Raw genomic sequence first — 27,853 nt, 5'->3', positions numbered from 1 at the left:
TCCCACCAGCCCGCGTCCTTGGTGGACTGCAAGTTTCGAGTCGCAGTTCATTTCGATGACGGCGTTTGTGGAGATGGCCATCAACCTGGTATAGCAAAAATGTGATTCACCCGAAGAGCCAACACGTTTCCATTGATCGACGGTGGCCCCGTGCGCACTGCAATCGTAATTTGGACACGTAGGGGTGGTCTGCTGCGGAGCTCCATGTTCAGCAATGTACTATGAACAGCGTGCTCCGAAACACTTGCGCGTGCACCAACATTGTGCTCTTTCGATAGAGTTATCACATATCATCACATATCCTACTTGAGCAGACAAGCCTCTGAACACCATGTTCTGTGAAGAGCCGTGGACGTACAACCATTTGGTCAGCAGCACATTATCATTCGATCAATTTTACCATTTTCGAGATACTAGCTCACGGGATCTGCATCATGACAATATGCCCTTTGTAAACTTCGCCTGCGGCAATGGATTTCCCCATTTCCAGTCCTGATCTTCGCTAGGGTGAGTCCCAATCAGTGTCTGCACCGCTTACGTACTTTCTTTTACTGTTCCACGTGTCCGCAACGCCAAAAGGCGGCATCCAACTCCGCGGTGGGCAGTGGTCATAACGTTTTTGCCCAGCAAAGCATGAAATTTCAGTAATACGAAATAATATGAAAGTAATAAATGGCCATACATATGTCATTTTGAAGAGAAACCCTGAAAGCTTTTTTTTTTCATGTATACCGCCATAGTGTAGTTTGGTAATTTGGCGATAGTCAGCACTAGTCGCAAACATGGCGAGTTTCTGCGTGATGGAGTTCGAAATGGCTTCCCTGATCACCAGGTCTCACTCCGTGTCACTTTTCTCTGCGGGAACACATTAAAGATCTGGTGTATGTACCGCCTCTAAAAGAAAAAAAAAAACTTCCAGTATTTTTCTTCAGAATGGAGTAAGTATGTCATCTGTACAATGTTTAGTTCTTGTGGAATAAATAATTGAAGGTGTTCCCAGAATATATGTATACCCTTACTCAAATTTTACTAACATTCTACGAAAAAACTAACATTGCTAATCTTTGTTATAGGTTAATATTAAGAATGAAATTACTATTACAGGTTGGAAAAAAATGAGAATTTTAGATAATCATCTTAGTTTTATACAGGAAAGTGTACTGGAGTGCTGTGTAACAATACTATATGAAATGTAAAAGATGTTTATTTTTGAGATAACATATTTGATAAAAAATGACAGGCAGATGTAACCAGATTGTTTAGACTTAGAATGGTTAAATTGATAGAGATTGGTACGAAATAAAAGGCACTGGGCAAACAGGACACCGTTACTTCGTCACTAAATAGTGTGTGTGTGTGTGTGTGTGTGTGTGTGTGTGTGTGTGTGTGTGTGTGTGTGTGTGTGTGTACTGAACGTGGTTAAGATTGCACTGAATTCATTTTCAACATTCACATCCAATATGGGAAAAAATTCAGTTCCTTACGTTACCATAAGATGACCACCTTTGCTGAAACCTTTCTTTCCGCAGCTGCTTCGCCATTTTATTTATACTCACCACAGCAGTAACAAAGATATTTGCACACAGGTTGGCCATGTTGATGAACAGAAGAACAAAGACTGATACACTCATTGTTGTCTGCAAGAGGCAGATGGAGCTGCAATAAAAATAGTGACATCTGTGGAAGTTGGTCCTAACTGTGTAACTGTAAGATATTTATGGATACCAACAGAAAATTTATTCACAGCATCACAATTGAGCTTAAACAAAAGAGCTGTGTAATTATGTATTCTATGTAACTAATTCACAATAGATACTTTTGCCTTAAATTTTCAGACTACTGTTGTCATAGAAATACACCGGCCATTATATCGTAGTAATAGCACTATCTATATGCATAGCAGAGTTTATGTACTATGGTTTGTGATTTGTCGTTTTCAGTAAGCTATATGTGACAGGCACTATATGTGATAGTCCACCATTGGGACGGAATGTGAAGTCTCCATCTAGGGTTCAAGCACTACAAATACACTGTTGTCACTAAACAAATGCCAAAGGAGAAAGCCAGAGAGTTTAATTGACGATAATTTCAAACCAACTTCCAACTATATTGATCCTAATCATCCCTATGTGGCGAATTAGGTTTCCCACAGCTCCTCAAGGTCCGAGATTAATTCAATTACATCGCTCCATTCTCAACTTATGATGTCACAGCTTTACTTCTGCCATTATCAACAAGCCCACTTCCTCGGCAAGCAGAAAAATACTAGCGGTTCCGACTGTATTATCTCGAAAATATGAAAACAAAATCTCTGAACATGCCGAGACCGTAGCTATTTGCAGCACTGCAGTAATTTTCTACGGTTGAAATATCTGTCGTTTTACTGAACAGGCTCGTTACGTTCAGCAACTCATCAACGGAGTCAGGCACCTATCACTGTGGAGGATAAATGATTTAACACAGAGCTCAGTGCTCTGACAACGCTGGCAACTTATGTCAGTATTCGTGTCATCAAGTAACTAATGTCGCTGTTGGGGTACTTGGAGATACTAAGGAAACCCATGTTGGCAGAGGACAGACGTTGTAGACCAGGGACCTTGGAATAGCTCTACTCTTGCCACTGAGGCACCGACTCCATCACCTACACAGCCACATGACTTGCAGCAATTACTATTCTATTTTCAATCTACTGTTTGCTGTTTCTGTTCTATATTACCAAGTAATTGTCGACATTCTTCCCTATACCGTCGACTCCACTGACACCCGATATCACATCCACGTCTGTTGCGTATGTTAAAGTCGATATGAGAGCGTTCGACTGAGTGGAAATCCTACTGTATTCGAGTTTAAACTGGATAGCCTTCAGCCAGAATGTTTGCACCTATACGTGCCGGCACCCGGCATCTTGACACATACCAGATGCTATTACAAGTTTGCTGATTGACACTACGGTGACAAAAGCCATGGGATACTTTATATCGTGTTAGATCTCCTATTTCACGGCAACTCGACGTGCCATGGACGTAAAAATCTGTTGTAAGCCCCCTGCGAAAATTCTGACCCATGCTGCCTCTATAGCTGTTCGTAATTGCGAAAGTGTTGGCGGTGCTGAATTTTGTGCCCCATAAATGTTCGATCCGATTCTCGTCGGGCGATCTGGCAGACCAAATCATTCGTTCGAATTGCCCAGAATGTTCTTCAAGTCAGTCGCGAGCAATTATGGCACGGTGACAGGGCTCTTCGTTGTTTGGGAACATGAAGTCCATCAATGGATGTAAATTTTCTCCAGGTAGCCGAACATAAACATTTATCGTCAATATTAGTTTCAGTTGGGCCAGAGGATCCAGATCATTCCGTGTAAACACAGCCCACACCACTATAGAGCTGCCACCAGTTTGCACAGTGTCTTGTTGATAACTAGATTACATGGCTTATTGAGGTCCACGCTGCACTCGGATCCTATCATCAGCTCTTACCAATTGAACTCAGGACTCATATGACACTTCTGCTCTGTCGTCCGGTTAATAAATTGCGAAAATCACGAGTATCGGATCAAGTTGGTGACTATATATAGAGCTTTTTAAATGATCTATGTCAGTACGTTAATGTTATATACATGAAGACGAGAAGATGTAAAAGAAGCCCAAGGGAGAATTAAAATGTGTTATAAGACCATTACTGCTTACATATATACACTCCTGGAAATTGAAATAAGAACACCGTGAACTCATTGTCCCAGGAAGGGGAAACTTTATTGACACATTCCTGGGGTCAGATACATCACATGATCACACTGACAGAACCACAGGCACATAGACACAGGCAACAGACCATGCACAATGTCGGCACTAGTACAGTGTATATCCACCTTTCACAGCAATGCAGGCTGCTATTCTCCCATGGAGACGATCGTAGAGATGCTGGATGTAGTCCTGTGGAACTGCTTGCCATGCCATTTCCACCTGGCGCCTCAGTTGGACCAGCGTTGGTGCTGGACCTGCAGACCGCGTGAGACGACGCTTCATCCAGTCCCAAACATGCTCAATGGGGGACAGATCCGGACATCTTGCTGGCCAGGGTAGTTGACTTACACCTTCTAGAGCACGTTGGGTGGCACGGGATACATGCGGACGTGCATTGTCCTGTTGGAACAGCAAGTTCCCTTGCCGGTCTAGGAATGGTAGAACGATGGGTTCGATGACGGTTTGGATGTGCCGTGCACTATTCAGTGTCCCATCGACGATCACCAGAGGTGTACGGCCAGTGTAGGAGATCGCTCCCCACACCATGATGCCGGGTGTTGGCCCTGTGTGCCTCGGTCGTATGCAGTCCTGATTGTGGCGCTCACCTGCACGGCGCCAAACACGCATACGACCATCATTGGCATCAATGCAGAAGCGACTCTCATCGCTGAAGACGACACGTCTCCATTCGTCCCTCCATTCACGCCTGTCGCGACACCGCTGGAGGCGGGCTGCACGATGTTGGGGCGTGAGCGGAAGACGGCCTAACGGTGTGCTGGACCGTAGCCCAGCTTCATGGAGACGGTTGCGAATGGTCCTCGCCGATACCCCAGGAGCAACAGTGTCCCTAATTTGCTGGGAAGTGGCGGTGCGGTCCCCTACGGCACTGGGTAGGATCCTACGGTCTTGGCGTGCATCCGTGCGTCGCTGCTGTCCGGTCCCAGGTCGACGGGCACGTGCACATTCCGCCGACCACTGTCGACAACATCGATGTACTGTGGAGACCTCACGCCCCACGTGTTGAGCAATTCGGCGGTACGTCCATCCGGCCTCCCGCATGCCCACTATACGCCCTCGCTCAAAGTCCGTCAACTGCACATACGGTTCACGTCCACGCTGTCGCGGCATGCTACCAGTGTTAAAGACTGCGATGGAGCTCCGTATGGCATGGCAAACTGGCTGACACTGACGGCGGCGGTTCACAAATGCTGCGCAGCTAGCGCCATTCGACGGCCAACACCGCGGTTCCTGGTGTGTCCGCTGTGCCGTGCGTGTGATCATTGCTTGTACAGCCCTCTCGCAGTGTCCGGAGCAAGTATGGTGGGTCTGACACACCGGTGTCAATGTGTTCTTTTTTTCCATTTCCAGGAGTGTATAAATAAACTAACAGATAACGTCGGAAGCTCTACAGGGCATTTTACCCTTGTGTTGTCTACAGGAAGGTTTGAACGCCAGGAGACAGCGAAATGGAGAAGTATCTGCTGAGGAACGACGATTGCTTCAGATATTTTCTGTTTACACTGAATATAAATAAATGTAGTGTATTGCATCTAAATAGGACGAAACATCCGTTATTTTTCGATTACGTTATTGATGAAAAATCACAGTAAATTCCTAGCAGTAGCCGTGCGGATTGGTTTAAAGTGAAATGACCATTGAAAACAAATTGTAGAAAGAGCAAGTGCAAGGAGGAGGTTTATTTAAATAATCACAAGACTATAATACATTCACGAAAGAACTGTCTTACAAATCAATTGTTCGACCAATTCTTGAGTACTGTTGATCAGCCTGGAAACCTTACCAATTAGAATTAACAGAAGGGATAGAGAATATCCAACGAGAAGTGGCATGTTTCATCGCGTGGCCGTTCAGTAAGAGCGAGAGCGTGACGGAGATGCTGTACAAAATACAGTGCAAATGGCTGCAAGAGAAACGTTGTGTATCATTCAGAACACTACTGTTGAAATCCTGAGACAGTAAGTTCGTAGAAGAGCAGAGTAACATAATATCTTTGCGGTATTGACGGATCTTCGCGCCGTACACAGATTCATGTGGGACGGCCAATTTAAACCTCTCGATAACGTGGCACCGAGTCATGTCATCAGAGGATGCCAAACTGACGTGGATTCACCGCCCACGACTATCAATAGTCGGCACCTAATTTTTTTTAAGGTCATCAGTCTTCTGAAATTGGTTTGATGCGGCCCGACATTAGTCCCTCTCCTGTGGCAACCTCTTCATCTCAGAGTAGAACTTACAACCTACGTTATCAATTATTTGCGGTATGTATTCGGGTCTCTGACTTCCTCTACTGTTTTTGTCCTCTACAACTCCCTCTAACACCATGGAAGTTATTCCCTGATGATTTTAACAGATGTCCTGTCACCCCCTCCCTTCTTATTGTCAGAATTTGCACATATTCCACTCCTCTCCGATTAAGCGCAGAACCTCCTCATTCCTCATGTTATCAGCTCACCTAATTTTCAATATTCCCCTGTGACATAACATCTCAAGTGCTTTGATTCTTCTGTTCTGGTTTTCCCACAGTCCATTATTCGCTACCATACGATGCTGTGCTCCAGATGTAAATCCTCAGAAATTTCTTCTTTAAATTAAGGCCTATGTTTGATACTAGTAGTCTTCTATTCAGCAGGAATGCTCTTTTTGACAGTACTAGACTGCTTTTGGTTTCCTCCTTGCTCCGTCCGTCGTTTGTTATTTTACTGCCTAGGTATCAGAATTCCTTAACTTCATCTACTTCGTGACCATCAATCCTGCTGTTAAGTTTCTCGCTGTTCTCATTTCTGCTACTTCCCATTAGCTTCATCTTCCTTCGATTTACTCTCAATCCATATTCTCTACTCATTATACTGTTCATTCCGTTCAGCATATCATATAGTTCTTCTTCACTTTCCCTTAGTATAGCAAGGTGATCAACAAATCGTATCACTGGCATCCTTTTATCTTGAATTTTAAATGCACTCTTGAGCCTTTCTTTTATTTCCATTACTGCTTATTCGATAAACAGATTAAACAGTAGGGTGGAAGACTACATCCCTGTCTTACAACCTTCGCAATCCGAGTGCTTCGTTCTTGGTCGGCCACTCTTATTATTCCCTCTTGAATCTTGTAAATATTGTATGTTATTCATGTCTGCCTACAGCTTACCCCTATTTTTCTCGAATTTCGAAGACCTTGTACCATTTTACATTGTTGCAAGCTTTTTACAGGTCGATAAATCCTATGAATGTGTCTTGATTTTTCTTTAGTCTTGCTACCATTATCAACAGCAACGTCAGAATTGCCTCTCTGGTGTCTTTACCTTTTCTAAAGTCAAACTGATAGCCATCCACACATCCCCAATTTTTACCATTTTGCTATGTATTATGCTTGTCAACAACTTTGACACATGAGCTGTTATGCTTATTGTGCATTATTCTTGCACTTGTCAGCTCTTGCAGTCTTCGGAATTTTCTGAATGGTATTTTTCTGAAAGTAGGAGGGTATGTCACCAGACTCATACATTCAACAAACCAACGTCAACAGTCGTTTTGTTGCCACTTCTGCCAATGATTTTAGAAATTCTGATACAATGTTATCAATTCCTTCTGCCTTATTTGATCTTAAGTCTTCCTAAGCTCTCTTAAATTCTGATTCTAAAACTGGATCCCCTGTCTCATCTAAATCCACTCCTGTTTCTTTTTCTATCACGTTAGACAAATATTCGCCCTCATAGAGGCCTTCAATGTACTTTTTCCACGTATCCGCTCTCTCCACTATATTTGAGAGTGACTCCCGTTTCTCTCTTAATGTTACCACACTTGCCTTTAATATCAACGAAGGTTGTTTTGACTTCCCGACAATTATTTCTTTTCGGTTTCCTTACATTTTTCGTGCAGCCATTTCGTTTTAGCTCCCCTTCACTTCCTATTTATTTGATTCCTTAACGACCTGTATTTCTGTATTTATTAATTTCCCTGAACATTTTTGTACCTTCTTCTTTCATCGATCAACTGAAGTATAGCTTCTGATAAGCATGGTTTCTTCCCAGTTAACTTCTTTGTACATATCTTTTTCTTTCCACCATCTACCACAGCCGCTTTTAGAGATGTCCATTTCTCGTCAACTGTATTGCCTGCTGAGCTACTCCTTATTTTTGTATATATAGCCTTAGAGAAGTTAAAGCGTGTCTTTTCAACCCCTAGAACTTCTGTATCCCACTTCTTTTCGTATTGATTCTTCCTGGCAAATATCTTGAAATTCAGTGTACCGTTCATCACTACTACATTGTGATCTGAGTCTATATCTGCTCCTGGGTACGCCGTACAATCCTGTATCTGATTCCTGAATCTCTGTCTGACCATCATGTAATCTAACGAAACATTTCCGTATTCCTTTCCAAGTATATCTCCTTCTCCTGTGATCCTTGAACAGTGTATTCACTATTTCTTGCTGCGACTCAAATAGTCTTTCTCCTGCCTCATTCCTTGTCCCAAGCCTATATTTTCCTATAACCTCTTCTTCTACTCCTTCCCCTACACATGCACTCCAGTTGCCCATGGTTACTGGATTTTCATCTCCCTTTACCTACTGTATTACTCTTTCAGTATTCTCATATACTTTCTCTATCGGTTCATCTTCAGCTTTCGATGTTGGCAGGTATACCAGAACCATCGTTGTCGGTGTTTGTTCGGCGTCGATTGGCTGGCCCTCAGCGCTATGGGACTTAACGTCTATTGTCATCAGTCCCCTAGACCTTAGAACTACTTCAAACTAACTAACCTAAGGACATCACACAACACCTAGCCATCACGAGGCAGAGAAAATCCCTGACCGCGCCGGGAATCGAACCCGGGAACCAGGGCGTGGGAAGCGAGAACGCCGGCGTCGATTCTGACAAGAACTACCCTATCACTGAATTGTTCACTGTAACAAGCTCTCTGTCCTACTTTCCTGTTGACAACGAATCCTGCTCCTGTTATACCATTTCCTGCTGCTTTTGATATTACCCAGTAATCAACTGATCATAAATCCTTGTCCTCTTTCCATTCCACATCACTGAGACCCCTGTTTCTTCTTGATGGAACCTTTGCATTTTCGTTTTAAGATTCTCTAGCTTCCTTACCACATTCAAGCTTCTGACGTCTATCTTTTCCTCATGGTCACCTCCTCCTTGGCAGTCTCCTCCCGAAGATCCGAATCGGGGACTATTCCGGAATCTGTTGCCAATAATTAGAGGACACATGTCCTGTGGATACAAGTTCTGTGTCTTTAATGAAGTGGTTTCCATTGCCTTCTGCATTTTTCTGGAGTTCATCATTGCAGATTATTTCGCTTTTACGGGCAGTTTCCCACTCCAAGGACAAGAGAGTGCCCTGAGACTCTGTCCGCACCTCCGCCCTCTTTGACTTTGTTGTTGACAGAATGAGGGCGACTTCTTATGCAGGAAGTCTTTGGCCACCAATACTGATTATTAGTCAAGATTTAAGCGATGGTTGGTTTCGAGAAGGATCTGCAATTCCGAATGCTTCTCCTGATTCAGTGCATCTATAAACGTATGAATATTTGTGCGGAAGACTGCACTGAGTAGCTTTACAATGAAGTAGCACACCACTACTAACCACTACCAATATTCATAGTGTGGTGAGCATACTGTACGTCCTTCAGTGCACACACCATCAGATTATTTGACTTGTCGCTCTAACAAAGTAGGCGAGTGTCAGCAATATGTCTCGTGGTCTTATCGTGGCGTGTTTATCTTCTGCCGTTAGGTCAGACGATAGAAATGCCACTTGCACACTTAGAGTAGCAGATTGACGGTGACCAACTTTAAACAGAACTTGATTAATTTTCACACACATATATTAAAATAACAACAAACATAAAAATTACTTTACTTGGTTCTGGATGCTATTTACAATTGACAATCTGAAGTTCCTTTGGTATTGGTAGTTAATCTTATTCTCACATATATCTCTGATACTTGACAAAAGTGTCTATACATTTATCTCCATGGTTATGTACAGAAATATGGTAATCTTATTGGATGCAGACTGAAACTTGACTATAGATTGGTACAGACAAATGTATAACTCGTACAGACTGTTGCAGACAAATGCAGACCGGTACAGACTGGTGCAGACTCACTAATCGGAGGTCTGTACACTCGTTATAATACCTCGTGCACTCATGTATCACTGCGCGAGTGTGATCTGCGAGGAGAAAAGGTTCTACGTTAGCAGCAATCTCATTGGCTGTGTTACATATTAATACGCGGATCGGCGGAAGCAGAATTTGGTCCTTCACTATGGAAGCACCATCTCGTAGTGCGGAGACTGACGAGTGCTGCGCCTGCGTTGTTCTGCCTAGCGGGGCGCGCTCTAGTGGGAAAGTTGTGTACGCGCTGACTACGCGGAACTATGTACACAACACATTGACTATCAAAATGTATCAACATTCAGGACTGTTTACTGTCACTGTATGTAACCGTGTACCAAAGAAAAACATACAGCCCTTACAAGTTATGTGTATGTATCTAAGTATCAAGTGTAGCTATTTCAAAAAAATTATTAATATTGTACGTTTCTGTATATGTATTACTGTCTTTTTAATCGAGCTCTCCTACCAACATCAATTTCCTCCCCCAAGCATTCCACGAAACGAACACGACGAAAAGATCTGGGAAATATGTCCTAATTCCGGAGATTATCAACAAACCTTTGCACCCACCAGCTGGGAGTAAAACGGAGAAGAGAGAGAATGACAAGGGTGACAGAAGTACCTTCCGCAACACACTATGAAGTGGATTACGTAATTTAGATATTGATATAGATAACAGGTGGAACTGTAACGTCTGAGTTAAAGAAAGCTGTGTAAAATAAGGCAATCAAAACGATATACTTTCTACACTGACCTGAGGATTGTCTGATGGTGCTGAATGTTATCCACCAGCTGCAGCTGCAAGCGTTGTTCTAGGAGGCCTGCTGTATAAGAGTCATCGCAAGAGAGCATCGTAGTTTCACTCGTTGCCTGATATTCATAAATATAGTCTCGACGTTTTGACTTTCCTGTCTCCTTACGAAGTTTATGCACAGCAGAAATGTTCTCGTTTAAAACTTCGAGCTCTGCTCCTATCACCAGCATCATATGGAAAAAGAAAATGTCGATGCAGACTGTAGATTCTGCCGCTATGGTTAGACCGATGGACTGGGCCACGTACAGTATCTCGTAGGTGGGCGATGTGTGGACTTCCATCGGCAGCCAGAGGGAGACGGGCAACTGTCGTTTGCTGTCTGGCGATGGGTGGTCGCCTCCGTGGACACTGTGCGACAGCAGCGGCGACGACACCCAGCCCATCAAAGCAGGCACAGCCGCCGCCTGGCGAACGCAACAAACACACACGTCACACGTTGACCTCTACCGCGGATCCAAGAGGGGCGGTGGAGGGGGTAGGGGGATTGGAAGGGGTGCGGGAAGAGTGGAGGGACCATAAGGGTTATCATTGTCCCCCCCCCCCCCTCCCTCATGTCACTCATTTCAGCACAAACATTCATAAACCTTCACATGTTTCCACATTTCACAGATAACGTTCAGAGAAAAATATATCATGAGAACTAAAAGAATCAAAAGGATTTCTATAAATTACATACTTAACACAGGATAGTGTTCAGTTGCTTCTGTTGCTTCTGCCAGGGGCGGCCCAAGTGAATGAGCTTACGACCTGACCAGGAACATTCTAGGCAGGTAACGGCGCAAATTGCCACACTGTACATACCTGCTATTAACAGCAAAATAAAATACGTTTCTTACCTCTATGGGTAGAACATAGGAAATGGAACAGGGTAAGCGAGAAAGGAAAGACCCGTCCACTAAAGGAAAGAAATCAGAAAGTCTGACTTACCAATCGCAATTATTTGTAGTCATGATGATTAAGTTTACGAAGCGTGACTGGTTGGAAAAATTATTTGTGTTTTTCTGCTGCCAGACACATTTGTTACTTTCTGTTTTGTTTAAAAAACTGAACCGCGTTTCGTGCATGTTTTAGTTCTCATCAGACGTTTATGTTTACATATGTTATTGGAAGGTAAATTGTCTTAGTTTAAGTTACCATAGAACTGTTTTCTTCACTTTTTCTGGTGCTGGAGTGAGTGTTGGTGTATTTGGGGGACGGAGAAACCAGTGGGTGGGCACAAATCGGTTTCCAATCTTGTCTTCTGCTGGCCTCTAATCGTCTAGAGCTGTGTGTGTTGCTATAATTGATACACAGTCTGTGCAGTATGCAGATAGTACTAATGCAATAGATGTAAGATGTGCCACTGTGAAACAAACGACTAACAAACATCGAATAAAGCTGAACAAAGCGTAAGCTTTACTCGTCCACACGTTGTAACGCCCTCACACTGCTTCTACACTGTTTACATCCGTGGAGACATATTTGTACATTGAATGTACTTCAAAGCCAGTGTTGAAATAAACAGTGCACTAGTGTAATCGTAAGTGGACAAATGACGTATAAAAAGTATATCACACGATTATCGCGCCATAACAAATGAGGCCAAACTATCTGTATCCTGCACATGCCTCGGTATCAATCACAACAACCAGGCGCATCCATACACCAACAGAAGACAGTAATGGAATCGATTTATGGTCACCCATTGCCCTCCTCCACCCCACTCCAACAGCATAACATGTGAGAGAAACTTATCCATGTTAATTTGGACTAAAACGTTTCTTCTTCAAATAACATCTGTATTCATAAACGGGTGATGACGAGCGAAACATGCTTGAAACTCTTTGCAGTGTGTTAAATCAAACATAAAATAAATAAATGTGAGCAGGAGAGAAATACCAATAATTATTCCCCAAGGTAGACGGAAACGACTGGAAGATACATCACTCCCTCATTTAGAAGCTAGTGTGGAGATATATGTCGTTAGTGTCAAGTGAAATACTGATATTGGTGAGTACACAGTTCGAGTTTTTATAGCGTAAATTAAGGCTGCGAGAATTTGTTGCTGTTATACTAATCGTTCTAAAATTGATTGTTTAACACATGATATTCTCAAATCGTTGGACACGTTCTTCTCAAATACTACATTTTCTGAAATGCACTTTCTTAGATGTTATGCCAAAATGAAGTATTAATTATGGATATAAGCAAATTTTTATTGTCATACTAAAATATTTCACATGCAGATTTTGGATTGTTGTAGGTAGGGTGCAAGTAGAAGAAACAAGCGAATAAGCCTAATAAACAATTGTTTCACTGATAAGATGTCTGCACGACAGTCATGCCAAAGACATAGCGCTTTTAATGTCTAAAGCGACGTTTCTTCTGGAAACTCTGCAATGGCGGGCAAATTACTATGTCGTAGATGGCTCCCATTTGATTTTATCTCACTCCTGGTACCCAAGTACTGGTAAATAGCGTTTCGACAAGTGTATCTGCCGTCGCTCGCCAATACCATGCCTTGCCAGATTACCCGACTTGAATCTGTGCGTTTCTCTGAATGGGAAACATACTTGTGTATTCCAGCCCCATTGATAGTGTCTGTGAACACTGCGGACTCATTATGTATGGTTGTTAATGCATCCTGAACATGCCTCAGATTCTTAAGCGTATACGGGCGTCGATGAGGAAACGTGTTGAAGCCTGCTTTCACATGAACAATGGCCACGTGGAATACTTATTCTGTTTGCTTTCAAGTGCATATTTACAGTTTAGACTCTAGGGGACGCTGTCATAAAGTGTAAATGTACACAGTCGTATCAGGGAAACCATTGGTTCCGGACATACGTGTATTAAGAATATTTACTTCATAGATTCTTTTTCCACTCTCCCCTTTCGTTTGTATCGGTATTAGTAAGCCTTTTTATATAATCATTATCAAAATCATATTCACCTAAGTTGCGTCCGCTGTGCATGTTAAAGAGGCAGCCACTTACAGGACGGGGCATTGCGCCGCCTCGGATCAAAAACGACAGGCAGATTAACAATGAGGGATAGTGCACCTGCCAGCCTGGATGTGTGTTTTGGCGGTTTCCCACATCCCACTAGGTGGGTACTGGCCTAGTACCTGCCACTGTTACATGATTCACAAACATTTCGAAAAACGTCTGCTAGCTTTCATATGAGCAACATTGTACATTGACAGGACACATATACAATGAAGAGCCAAAGAAACACGTACACCTGGGCCCGCGAGCACATAGAACTGCCACAACACGACGTGGCATGGACTCAACTAATGTCTGAAGTAACGCTGGAGGGAACTGACACCATGAATCCTGCAGGGCTGTCCATAAATCCGTAAGAGTAGGAGGGGGTGGAAATCTTTTCTGAACAGCACGATGCAAGGCATCCCAGATACACTAAATAATGTTCATGTCTGGGGAGTTTGGTGTCAAGCGGAAGTGTTTAAACTCAGAAGAGTGTTCCTGGAGCCACTCTGTAGTAATTCTGGACGTGTGGGGAGTCCCACTGTCCTGCTGGTATTGCCCAAGTCGCATCTAGATGTATCAGGGGTCCCATATCACTCCAAATGCGCACGCTCCACGTCATTACAGAGCCTCCACCACCTTGAACGCCCCCCCCCCCCCCCTCTCGCCGACATGCAGGGTCCATGGATTCAGGATGTTGTCTCCATACCTGTGCACGTCCATCCGCTTGATAGAATTTGAAACGAGATTCGTCCGAGCAGGCAACATGTTTCCAGTCATCAGTAGTCCAACGCCGTTTGTTGACGGGCCCAGGCGAGGCACAAGCAGTCATCCAGGTCACACGAGTGGTTCTTGGGCTACGAAAGCCCATATCGATTATGTGTCGTTGAATGGTTCGCACGGGTGCAGTTCCGTATTCTGGCTGTTTACATGTCTCGGTATCTGAATATGCATGCCTATACCAATTTTTTTGGCGCTTCAATGTTTTCCGTCCCGGAGCGGTAACAGGGTGGTGACAGGAAGGCATCCAGCGACCACTTAAATTAACGATACCCAATGCGATAGTAAGCATGCTGAACCCGCGCCAGTGAGGGACAAAGGCAAGAGAAGAACTATCCTTCTATAGTAGGGTGAAACTGTGACAGTTAATATTTGTGGGGGGAGGAGGGAGAATTGAGTGGGTGGTGTGGAAGGGGGCAGACAGTAACACACTGGAACTGCCCAGAACCAAAACCTGGAACCGCACTTGCTTTGTCTCGTTGACAGCTCTCAGTTGTATCTAAACAAAAGATCAAAAAGGAGCAAATCCCTTTGACAATGCTTCGTTGTGTGTGCGTCACACGAATGGTACTGTACTAGAGAGCCACACGCCGCACAACGGAGAACCGTGGGTTGCCGTATTCTCAAGGCGCCTGCAACACAAACGCAGCCCATTCAATTACAATGGGGCCGCAACATCTGCGGTACACAACAGCGCTGCTGTGCAGGCACTATGAGCCACGTGATACTGTCGTAATTTCCTAGTACCCCTCTTCCGAGTGGCCTTTATGGGAGTCGCTCTAGCAGCTAGCCAGTCAGTGGGAGTCCAAGGCTCAACATCAACGCTCCGCTTCAAAAACTGCAGGGAGTATATTCTCCAGAGTGCAGTGCACGCCATAGAAATCCAGGACATATCCACTGCCGAAATTGCCTACTGCAGCGTTTCTCGATCCTGAAAGAGTGAGTGCTGAAGTTACACCTCCAAGAACTGTCATGAATTTTCAGCCTGTAGTGAAGTGTACGCTGACGTGTATCTTCCTGGCAGTTTGATACAGTGTGCCGGACCAGTACTCGATACTGGGACCTTCGCTTTCCAAGAGCAAGCGCTCTACTGACTGCTACATAAGAACGACTCGTGACCCATAATCGCAGGTTTATTTCCGTCAGTACCTTATACCTTGAAAGACGAGCACTCCTGGAAGAAAGGATACCGCGGTGTCATGAGTTAGCCACATTCTAGGGGATGTTTCCAGACTGAATTGTCACTCTGCAGCAGAGTTGTGCTGATACGAAGCTTCCTGCAAATGAAAACGCTCTGAGGCCGGATTATGGGTCGAGCTTGGATAGATCTGCCGGTAGAGCACTTGCCCACCGAGGTTCGAGTCCAGTTCCAGTATAGGATTTTGTTGTACAGATAATTTCAACTGTTATGCTATTAGTGAAAATATTTTACCAGATCAGAGCGATTTTCACGTTACCTTCGCTCGGCACCTGTTTCAGTTGCTCCGCGTTATTGCGTACCTTCCGTGTTGTAATAAAGTTGTATTTTTCTTGGCTATCTGAACACATTTCTCTTCCTGTGGGTGCATACCCACAACGGGATACTACCGCTTGTGCAGTTCGTCTGATCTCCATACAGAATTACTTTAAGACCTAGCATTTCTCTCCAGCTCTTTTAGTGACATTTTGTAAAATTCTTCAATGTCCCCAGGCGTATTTTATGACGAAATAAATTTCGGGTGAACAGCCTGGTAGGAATGCATAGGACATAATGTCCTATGCACACTCATACCAGGCTGTTCACCGGAGATTTATTTCGTCAATTTTGTAAGAGACAATTCGTAATTTCCCCAGTCGAATGATTCAAAAATGGCTCCGAGCACTAAGGGATTTACCTTCTGAGGTCATCAGATTCTAGGGTAAGGAACACAAATGTCCAACTACCATCCTGCTGACCATATGTATCGTTGCTTAAGGTCCGCTGCCGTTCTCGGAAAGATAATATGTTACAAAGATTCTTCCTTTACATCAAAAATTGCATATGCCTCAAGTGCTTGGGAACCCTGAATTGTCAGAAAGAAAAGCTAAGTGCTTGTGGGGGCACCTATATGTACAATAACAATAGCCACGTCTGTCGTATTTCCTTTCTTTGTTGAAGGATCTGCAGCGTACTACAATGAAAGTGTTGTGGTTATCATTCTTCTAAAATCCTTGGCCTTAAAGATAAATCTGCTTTCATTCCCTGTTGTCAGTTGTCCGTTGCCGCAGTGTTTACGGTGTTGGAGCTACGAAAACCTTCGTTTGACAGTGGGATTAAAGCCCCTACCAAATTAAAGTGGTTGTAGTTTCTGAATGTAATAAGAAGAAAAGGAAGTGTCGGATGGATCCATATCATTTCTGATCCGGTGCACGAATCCGAAGAGCCGTGTCCTTAGTTTGTGAAGATAGGGTTTCAGTTTTCACGGATTAAAACTTCACTCGACATTACAACATGAAACATGCGTCATCATATGATAAATTCAGGACTAGTTTCCTGCAGAGAAAATATTCGAACTGGGAACTGACGTTCCTGCGCATCAGCCACGTTATGAGACAGTATCTCCACAGTCAGTCTGACTCATCAAAGTGAGTCACGTTGTTGCCGAAGTTGTGGTACAGAATTCAAAATCATTTTCAGGTGGTGAGTTTGTCAAAGACCACCTTGAGAACGTTGTCGATATTTTACACCCTGAGAAGAAAGAACAGTTTCCTGAACTGACCTTATCGCGACAGACTGCAGGTCACCTTATGGAGAATTAGCCGCCAGTGTTGAGAACATGTTAAAATGAAAAGCCGTAGAGTTTGAAGTTTATTCTCTTATATTCGAAGAGAACAATGAAGCGAGCGATACAGAGCGATTACCAATGTTCGTGAGGTGTGTCAATAAAGATTTCAGTCGGGGGACAAGGAAGGAGCCTCCACGCATGCACTATCTGAGATACGAGACCGAGAATCATCTGTCAGATAATGCCGGCGTCCCCCGGAAACGTTGCAATAAAAGATAACGGGCAATCCTTCCAACACCGGAAAAGCAAAAAGAATGGGCCCTTCTCAGAGCCAACTCTGACGATTGCAAGCCTAAACGTAGAGGGTATCACCAAAAACAAACAACAAATCATATCACAACTTTGCCGCACGCGCAAATGGGACATACTGTGTATACAAGAAACACACAAGAAAGAAGGGGCAATAAGACCAGAAATTGAAGGAATGAAATTAGCCATAGAAAATCCACATCCTAAATATGGCAGCGCTGTCTTCACAAAACCTGAGATGGCCATAATATCAACAATCAGAACTACATACAGTAACTTAGAATAACTGCCTGTCGAGTGTAGCACCTTCACCGTAACGTCAGTATACAAGCCGCCCGGAGAGAAGTTCAACTTGACTTTGCCGCCAAACTTCAACAACCAGAAAACACAGTTCATCGTAGGAGACCTAAACTGCCACAGCACATCATGGGGCTACAAACATACAGACGACAACGGAAATAAATTAGAGCAGTGGGTGGAAATAAATAACTTATCCCTGATCCATGATCCCAAGCTACCAAGCTCGTTCAGCACCAAAATCTGGAAGCGCAAATGCAACCCAGATATTTGTTTTGTAAGCGCAAACGTGGAAGACCGATGCTTAAAACCTGCATACGCACCTCTTCCTAAAACACAACACCGAACTATCGGAATCCAAATATACGCAGCTCTGAGAACAACGAAAATACCATTCCGCAGACGCTTCAACTTTAAAAAGGCTAAATGGACAGAATATGCTGTGAAACTGGATGCAGAAATAAAAAATCTACACCCAGTTCCAGAAAATTATCAAACTTTCGTAGAGACCCTCCAAAAGATTTCTCTAAGACACATACCCCGAGGCTGCAGAGAGCATTTCATCCCAGGACTCTCTGACGAATCAAAGAACATCCTGAGGGAGTACGAAATGCTTTACGAACAGGACCCCTTTAGTGAAGAAGTAGTCCAGTGTGGTGAAACACTAATGGAAATGATTAGTGAAACAAGACAAAGGAAATGGGTCGAAACTCTGGAAAGAATGGATATGACCCACAGTAGCTCGCTTGGAACATACACTCCTGGAAATGGAAAAAAGAACACATTGACACCGGTGTGTCAGACCCACCATACTTGCTCCGGACACTGCGAGAGGGCTGTACAAGCAATGATCACACGCACGGCACAGCGGACACACCAGGAACCGCGGTGTTGGCCGTCGAATGGCGCTAGCTGCGCAGCATTTGTGCACTGCCGCCGTCAGTATCAGCCAGTTTGCCGTGGCATACGGAGCTCCATCGCAGTCTTTAACACTGGTAGCATGCCGCGACAGCGTGGACGTGAACCGTATGTGCAGTTGACGGACTTGGAGCGAGGGCGTATGGTGGGCATGCGGGAGGCTGGGTGGACGTACCGCCGAATTGCTCAACACGTGGGGCGTGAGGTCTCCACAGTACATCGATGTTGTCGCCAGTGGTCGGCGGAAGGTGCACGTGCCCGTCGACCTGGGACCGGACCGCAGCGACGCACGAATTCACGCCAAGACCGTAGGATCCTACGCAGTGCCGTAGGGGACCGCACCGCCACTTCCCAGCAAATTAGGGACACTGTTGCTCCTGGGGTATCGGCGAGGACCATTCGCAACCGTCTCCATGAAGCTGGGCTACGGTCCCACACACCGTTAGGCCGTCTTCCGCTCACGCCCCAACGTCGTGCAGCCCGCCTCCAGTGGTGTCGCGACAGGCGTGAATGGAGGGACGAATGGAGACGTGTCGTCTTCAGCGATGAGAGTCGCTTCTGCCTTGATGCCAATGATGGTCGTATGCGTGTTTGGCGCCGTGCAGGTGAGCGCCACAATCAGGACTGCATACGACCGAGGCACACAGGGCCAACACCCGGCATCATGGTGTGGGGAGCGATCTCCTACACTGGCCGTACACCTCTGGTGATCGTCGAGGGGACACTGAATAGTGCACGGTACATCCAAACCGTCATCGAACCCATCGTTCTACCATTCCTAGACCGGCAAGGGAACTTGCTGTTCCAACAGGACAATGCACGTCCGCATGTATCCCGTGCCACCCAACGTGCTCTAGAAGGTGTAAGTCAACTACCCTGGCCAGCAAGATCTCCGGATCTGTCCCCCATTGAGCATGTTTGGGACTGGATGAAGCGTCGTATCACGCGGTCTGGACGTCCAGCACGAACGCTGGTCCAACTGAGGCGCCAGGTGGAAATGGCATGGCAAGCAGTTCCACAGGACTACATCCAGCATCTCTACGATCGTCTCCATGGGAGAATAGCAGCCTGCATTGCTGCGAAAGGTGGATATACACTGTACTAGTGCCGACATTGTGCATGGTCTGTTGCCTGTGTATATGTGCCTGTGGTTCTGTCAGTGTGATCATGTGATGTATCCGACCCCAGGAATGTGTCAATAAAGTTTCCCCTTCCTGGGACAATGAATTCACGGTGTTCTTATTTCAATTTCCAGGAGTGTAATAAAAAAACTTAATTGTGACTTTGGGACAGCTAAAGAATGTTCTTCAGTAACACCCAAACAAATTGCCCATCAGCTCCTACTAAATGGAAAACCCAACAAGAAATGTCAGAAAATAAAAATCAGCAGAATTCAGAGTCACGAGTCAAGCATGTCCGAAATACCATTCACCATGAAAAATCTTAACTATGGAATGAAGTCAATGATAAACGACAAAGCAGCGGGAGTCAACGATATACGTGTGGAACAGATAAAACAGCTCGGACCTAGTGTCAAGCAGTGGATCCTGCAGTTCTTTAATCATTGCTTAAAAACGTGTAAGATCCCAAAGATGTGGAGGAAATTAAAGGTTGTGGCGCCACTAAAACCTGGGAAAGACGCAGTTCAGCCGAAGAACTACCACCCAATAACACCCCTGTGCCATCTGTACAAACTGTACGAACGAATGATCCTAAACCGCATAGAAAATATCGCAGAACAAAAGCTCATTCCCCAACAGGTGGGATTCAGACCCGGGAAATCATGCACCAGTCAAATCCTAGCACTCACAGAACACATAGAGGAAGGGTATGAAAACAAACAAATAACAGGTGTAGCATACAATACCGTCAACCACAGAAAGCTCATGGAAAAACTGAACTGTACATTTAAGGATCATCAGGTCACAAAAATCATTGAATCTGTGCTGCAAAAGAGACAGTTCTATGTAATGCTGGACGGAAAGAAAAGCCGATGGCATCGACAACAGAACGGTGTCGCCCAGGGCAGTGTGCTGGCCCCCCTACTAATTAACCTATACACCAATGATCAACCAACACCGGAACGCACTACCCATTTCTTGTATGCCGATCATCTGGCCATTACAGCGCAAGGAAATAGCTTCGAGGAAGTAGAAGGAAAATTAGAAAGCTCGCTACACGTGATGTCTGAATATTATAAAGAGAACTCCCTCAAACCAAATCCATCTAAGGCACAGGTTAACGCTTTCCACCTCCGCACAAAACAGACAAACAGGAAGCTGAACGTCACCTGGAATGCCAACAAACTGGACCATACGGACAAACCAATATACCTTGGAGTCGTTCTGGATAGATCACTGACCTACTGATATCACTGTGAAAAAACTTGCCAAAAAGTTGCTGCCAGGAGCAATATTTTAAGAAAACTGACGAGTAGTAAATGGGGAGCTAGTCCGTCTGTATTATGAACAACTGCTCAAGCACTTTGCTTCTCCACGGCAGAATATGCGTGCCCTGTATGGTCCCGATCCACACACCCAAAAAAAGTCACTACAGTCCTTAATGAAACATGCAGGCTAACAACAGGATGCGGATGCATGAAACCCACTCCACTTGGGAAAATATACAAAGCAGCTGGATTCTCATCTCCTAAATCCCGAAGAATTGCGCACGAACATACAGAAAAGTTTTAACTGATTTTCGGCGAGTGCCACCCGCGGCATTGGTTCTTCATGTGGACGTAGCAGACTTAAATGCTGCAAAAGATTCCTCACTAGTGAATTGAACGAGCCTCCGATGGGCTACCCTGCCTCACGAGAAATACCCAGCGGCAGTACATCTAGCTGGAAGATTTGGAGAACACAGAACCGCATCAGAACAGGCGTAGCACCAGTTATAGCAATCCTAGTCAAATGGGGCTTCAAGGTCGAAGGAGAAAACAAATGGGATTGTGGTGAAGTTCAGGATATGGAACACCTTTTACAGTGTTCCATCTGCCCCACAACGTGTACCCTTGACGAACTATGGCTTGAGAAGAGAGAAACATTGGACTTGGTCCGACATTGGGCTGAAAGATTTTGAAACAAATCTCCTGACACGAAAAAGTAAAGTAAGTTCAGTCGAGTGGTTTGGTACTTGTTACAGACACGGTAATTTCGCAAGAAAAAACTTGTGTACACCTCTGCTAATGACCATATGACGACGTGCCAGTAGAAGTAAACAAATGTGGCTCCATGGTAAGTCTGACTGGACGCCTTAGATGTACCGGAAAACACAGAAGTTTAAGAATGTTTGCCTAGTAAGGGAAGGGGGGAGGGGAGGGGGGACACAGTAGGAGGCAGCGTTCCGTGTAAAATTGACGTAAGTAGCGTCACATGTTACATAATCATCAACACATTAACTCTGCAGACGAACCAGGTTTCTTTTATGTGTTGATCAGTTGTACTGGTACATATTGAATGTTTGGAAATGTTAGATTGGGAAGTGACGCTTGCGTATGAAGATATTATAAACTCCCCAACGAAAACATATATCAACGTATGCTTTGAGCTATTTACTGCGGATGAAAAGTATAGGAAGAGAAAAACTATTTATTTCTAGACACTGGATTCTGGAGAAGTTCATCCAAGAGTAGTAGGTGGCAAGATTAAAACTGCTATTTTGTTTATAAATCAGTTGGTCAGTTTCAAGACGTGTCAGGTCACAACAACTGAAGTCTATAGGTGACACTAAAAGGTTACTGTATCCCACAGAATTGATAATTATCCATGGTATACGAGTATTTCGAAATGAATAAAAACACTGCAGTTCCTACAACTTTAAGAACCCCCTGTGTGGTTAACGCATATCGAAGAATGGATGACGTGCCTGGCCCTGGAATTTCTGCACAGCAAAGGTGCTGAGGATCAAGACGCTCGTAAGGCACAGTAAATGATATTTAAATGAAAATTACGTTTGAAATCTGAAGACGAAAGGCCGAACCAAGTGGAAGAGTTTTTCAGTGTGCGGAGAGACGAACTATAAGACTACATGCGTGTTTCTGTGATGTGGTTTTGTAGACTTTTTTGTTTTATATGGAGAAATACAGAAAGTTTGGAGACTATAGAGACAGGCAATACTGAGACAATAATTTGAAATGTAAACCAAACCTGTAAGAATAAATAGACGCGTTGGATTAGTCTGTGATAGCGACGTCTGGTGTACTCGTTGCCTTCACCGTTATTGTACAGGTTCCTGACGACCGTCAGCAGGTCCACCAGCTGCAGAAGCGTATCTCTCTGTCCGATGAAAAGAGCAACCTGCAAATTATAGTTTAGTCATTATATGGTCAAAGTAATTTTGTAATCACTGACGTAATTTGATCTACGTTTACAATTAGAAAGGTTGGAAGCAGTGCACGTGGATTAATAGAGAACAGGGGGAAAAATATTTGATTATTTAAAATAAAGCAGGAATTATGATCCACGTGGTAATTATTTACAGTACTTCCACCAAGGCCAACTTTCACGCTTTTTGAGTAAAAGGAGAACAACGGCGTGGCGACGTAAAGAACATAGAATTGTAACAGAAATTTGTGCTTTTACTTAGCACTTTCTCAGCAGCTGCAGACCTTTAAGTGATCAAGCACAGACCACGCCTCGTATAGTGTATCAACTAAGTGTACGACGCCTGCTGTACGTTCATGTTAAAAATTATAAAATGTGTCCTAACAAGTGCTAAAAGATTCCAACGGTGAATCAATTTGGTAAGAGAATACAAAAAAAATCACGCATATTTAATAAAATGAACGGGTTCAAGAAATGACTCAGGAACCAACTGTAATAAATTTTGTAAAAAGTTGATTCAGGAACTAACTGTTATTATTTTTGTAACGTACGTCTAATATCCCGAGGTCAGTCACACCGTTGTATCATCAACCATTCTGAATAACTATAGTATACTCTCCTCTAATGTGGTTACACTTGTACTCTTAAGTACTTAAATGCGCATAGTCTATTCTACCTACATTTAAGTTATCTTTGAAACTTTGACGTGCAATGCTTTATCAAATATTTTAATTTTTTCTGTTTTATTTTTAGTATGAACCGCGTTTCATTATATTCTGCTTCCACAAAGTTTTCATGTTATTCGCTGGTGCGCCATTCGCTCATAAGAAACTCTTAATAGTTTACTATAACGTTGATTCGTAGTTACGATGTACAGCTTAATTCTAGCATGGATATAAAGTCATATAATATTGCCTCTCATTATCCTCGTATATTTAACATAGGACATAGGTATTGTTGAACTGTTATTTTTCTGACAAATTACCTATTGTCTTTAGTATTTCTAACTATTGAGATCTCTCTGCTTCAAAGTTGGTTTATCTACAAGCAGATCTTCGAACCAAATAATAAGTAGCGTGAGACTTACATATTTTGTGTATTTCATTTTAGAATATTAAAATGGTCGACCGGTACGCCTGAGACAAAAATTTTGTAAATTTTGTTTGCGGTTCAAGGTACTGCTTAAAGGTCGTTTAATTTCATACATGCCGTTTGGTATCCTTTAAAGTATAATAGCATACTTGTGAATTTTAGTCTTGATGCAGGCCAGTAAGCCAACAAATATAGTCTTGCGTCCCTTTCATTTCCACACACACATTCGTTTGTGTAATTTTTCGAAACGTATTTACTGTAATTGGTTGTGGCCTTCTATAAAATTCCATTGCCCTTCCTCCAGTGCCATTCCTTGCACATATTCTTCAAGAAATAGGTTTATTTCAGTTTCCTTGTTAATTAGTTCATAATTGGTTACCTGAACGGCAACTACAAAGCGGACGATGAAATTAATGGCGCTTTCAAATTATTCGAACGGCGCGTAGATGAATATGGTGATATTACAATTACTACGTCTACGTTCTACTTTACAGCGCTGTTCGAAGTACCCATTGCTTCTCTTGACATTAGTGGCATCTTCATAGTACAAAAAAAAATCCACGCAACGGGTTACTGTATTACAACTGATTGTTTAAGTGGTTATTGTTTGGCTCCGGTTTCTGTTTTAGGAAGATGGAGACGTCCGGTGTCGTCTATACGACCTTCGTGAAATACATTTTTCGCTGGTCGGAGAGCGACTTAACATCCGCATCCACAAGATATGTACGAGGTTGGAGCGGCAACAGCTTAGATCAGATTTTGGAAAGACGCGTTCTTTCCGTTTTTTTCATTCCGCCTTTACACATGCTATAAATCAGGAAATAGTCTTTAAATCGCACGAAATTTCGAGGTAATTACAAAAGGTATGGAATTTCAGTCCGAAAAAATCTTTTACTCAGATTTATTTGTGGCGAAAAAATATCTGAATAGCCATAGAAGGGCTCCTGATGCTAAAGTATTCACTATTTTCATTGGGAATTTCTTCACGATCGGTTCTACGCCTGCTGCATGATTAACGCACTCTCTCACACAGACTAAACATACATGCACGTGCACACACACACACACACACACACACACACACACACACACACACACACACACAGAGAGAGAGAGAGAGAGAGAGAGAGAGAGAGAGAGAGAAAGAGAGAGAGAGAGAGAGATTAAAGATTCATTTATAGGAGAACTGGCGTCTAAGCCCATCAGATGTAATTGCTCTCTTTAAGGAGTAACTTTGTGTTAGGTAATGTGTGTAAGAATTCTGTGTGACTGTCCACTTCTGCAAAAATCCCCGCGAAGTAGGACACATGGTTTTCAGACAGCACACCATCTTCATTACAGATCGCAAATAGTTTTTTTTTTCTGTTGAGAGGAATCGCAGCTAAGGAGCCAGTGTTTCAGAAATAAACCCTTTTAAGCTGTATATGAACTTTTAGAGGAACACAAGCGCTTTTGTGAAGCTAAATCACATCTTCAAGCGTACATCTAAAACATAGGAACGTACAATCAATACTACGGCAAAAAAGATATAGAAGCTATGACTGTCCGAACAGGCCGTGGAGGCGCAACGACACCGTCAGACCGCCGTGTCGTCCTCAGTCCTTAGGATATGAATGAGGGTACGGAGGGGCATGTGATCAGCACACCACTCTCCCTGCCGTTGTCAGTTTTCGTGACCGATGACGATGCTTATCACTCAAGTAACTACCCAATAGGCTCACAAAGACTCAGTGCACCCCGCTTGCGAACAGCACTCGGCTGACCCGGACGGTGACTGATCCAAGTGTTAGCCAAGCCAGACAGCGCTTAATTTCCGTGATCTGACAGGAGTCGGTGCTACCCCTGCAGCAAGGTCGTTGGCTAAGAGAAACAGATAGCTATCCTAATAATCTACGCTCTGCCACAACCAATATGAAATGCACTTCAGTGAAACATTTTAGCCCTGATACGGAAAGGAGGGGGACTCAACATTGTCAAAATAAAATACTATTATACGTAACAAGCAGGTAGTTATAGTTCAAATTGACCCGTTGAAAAACTGACATGTTAATGACACGTTAAAAGTATGTATACCTACATCAAAGAGAGAAAAAAGTAAGAGAACAATAAAATTTAAATCCACCAGCTAACAACAGAGGGCCGGCTGGTGTGGCCGAGCGGTTCTATGCGCTTCAGTCTGGAACCGCGCGACGGCTACGGTCGCAGGTTTGAATCCTGCCTCAGGCTTGGATGTGTGTGATCTCCTTAGGTTAGTTAGGTTTAAGTAGTTCTAAGTTCTAGGGGACTGATGACCTAAGATGTTAAATCCCTTAGTGCTCAGAGCCATTTTTTAACAACACTGGAAACGCATGGTTAAGAAAACTCACTTGATAAAATAAAGTGGAGGAAGCAGTTGGAGGGTTGCTCTGCACCGCTTCCTGGTATCAAGTTACCTTGTCGACTGCATTCAGTGTTGTTATCTGGTTGGAGGAGGGGCATTTTAGCTTCTTTTGTCTTCTTATTTTGCTCTCTTTATTGAAGGTAAACGTGCTTTTAACAAGTCATTTCTGCAAGTGATCTTGTAGCTTGCAACTGTATTTTATTTTGACGAGGCTGAGATCCCCTCCTTCCCGTATCAGGGCTTAAATATTTCACTGACGCGTGAATATTTCAAAGTGGTCGTCATACAAAATAGATTACTTCTGAAAACCATATTTGCCAATATAAATGAAATTACAATACTGCGGGTCCCTCACAAACGTGAGCCTTTGTGTTGCAATGTTGATCCGGTTTTCCTGAAAACAGATTATTAGGATAGGTATCTGTTTTCTACTTATCGTACTACCAATTGTAAGTTACCTGTGTTATAAATGTAAGCCATAATACGTGATTTCACATCACGAAACCGGTATGTTCCTGTACAAGTTCCATACCTACCTGGCAGCGGTTTATTGCTGAAACATCACTGCAGTTTACCACTTGCGTGCCACACAATTGAAATGCTCACCTTGATCCACATTACGCTGCAAATGAAAGCCACGAAACAAGACAGTGCCGTCTCTTCAATTTTTCGTGGCGGGTCCATGTAGAGCTTGAGGCCGGCAGAGAGCACGGGGCAGGCGATGAAGAGCAGCGAGAAACCGCCCAGCAGGGCAGAGCAAAGTCGTTCGGCTCCGGAGCCCTGCAGCGGCCACAGACCCATCAGGCGGCGCAGAGTCGCTCCGGGACCCAGCAGGGCGTCTCGGTCGACGCTGCAACGCTCCATTGCGGCTCCTGAACCCAAGTGAAAATGTGAGGAGCTTGTCCGATCCGTTTGACAACGTAGCTACGGGACAACCAAAAACATTATGATCATTGCCCACCGAGTCGTTGGATACCATGACACGGTGACAAAAATACGTAAGCGGGGCAGACACGGACGGAGGATTACTCTAGTAAAGACCTGGACTGAAAATGGGGAAATCAATTGAGATAAGTGACGTTGACAAAGGGTAGAGTAAAACTGTGGACGAGTATCTCGAAACCGGTGAAGCTGGTCGAATGTTAACGTGCTACTGTCGTGAGCATCTACGGAAAGGACAGTAAAACTATCACTAGGTGGTAAATGGTTGGACGTTGTAATGGTACTTGAATTACGTAACCATTATGGTACCTCACCTGAACCTCTAGATACCAGTAATATTCTACTGTGTTTCTGCAAAGTAGTTGACATATTTCTGAGACA

The 27,853-nt window shown here is 43.8% G+C and overlaps 1 protein-coding gene across 1 annotated transcript in view; it reads right to left on the bottom strand.

The window, feature by feature from the left end:
• LOC126356569 (odorant receptor 43a-like) overlaps positions 1-27,394 on the bottom strand; it is a 44,354-nt gene extending 16,960 nt beyond the window's left edge. The window contains exons 1-4 of the mRNA XM_050007385.1: positions 27,137-27,394; positions 22,882-23,031; positions 10,657-11,120; positions 1,557-1,656 (exon numbers count right to left, since the gene is read on the bottom strand). Of these exons, the coding sequence (XP_049863342.1) occupies positions 1,557-1,656; positions 10,657-11,120; positions 22,882-23,031; positions 27,137-27,394 (972 nt within the window). The remainder of the gene's footprint in view (positions 1-1,556; positions 1,657-10,656; positions 11,121-22,881; positions 23,032-27,136) is intronic.
• Positions 27,395-27,853: the final 459 nt, after the last annotated feature.

Source organism: Schistocerca gregaria, chromosome 1 (assembly GCF_023897955.1).
Source record: "Schistocerca gregaria isolate iqSchGreg1 chromosome 1, iqSchGreg1.2, whole genome shotgun sequence".
In the NCBI taxonomy this organism is placed as follows: Eukaryota; Metazoa; Arthropoda; class Insecta; order Orthoptera; family Acrididae; genus Schistocerca; species Schistocerca gregaria.
This window is presented reverse-complemented; position numbering and strand designations above follow the sequence as displayed.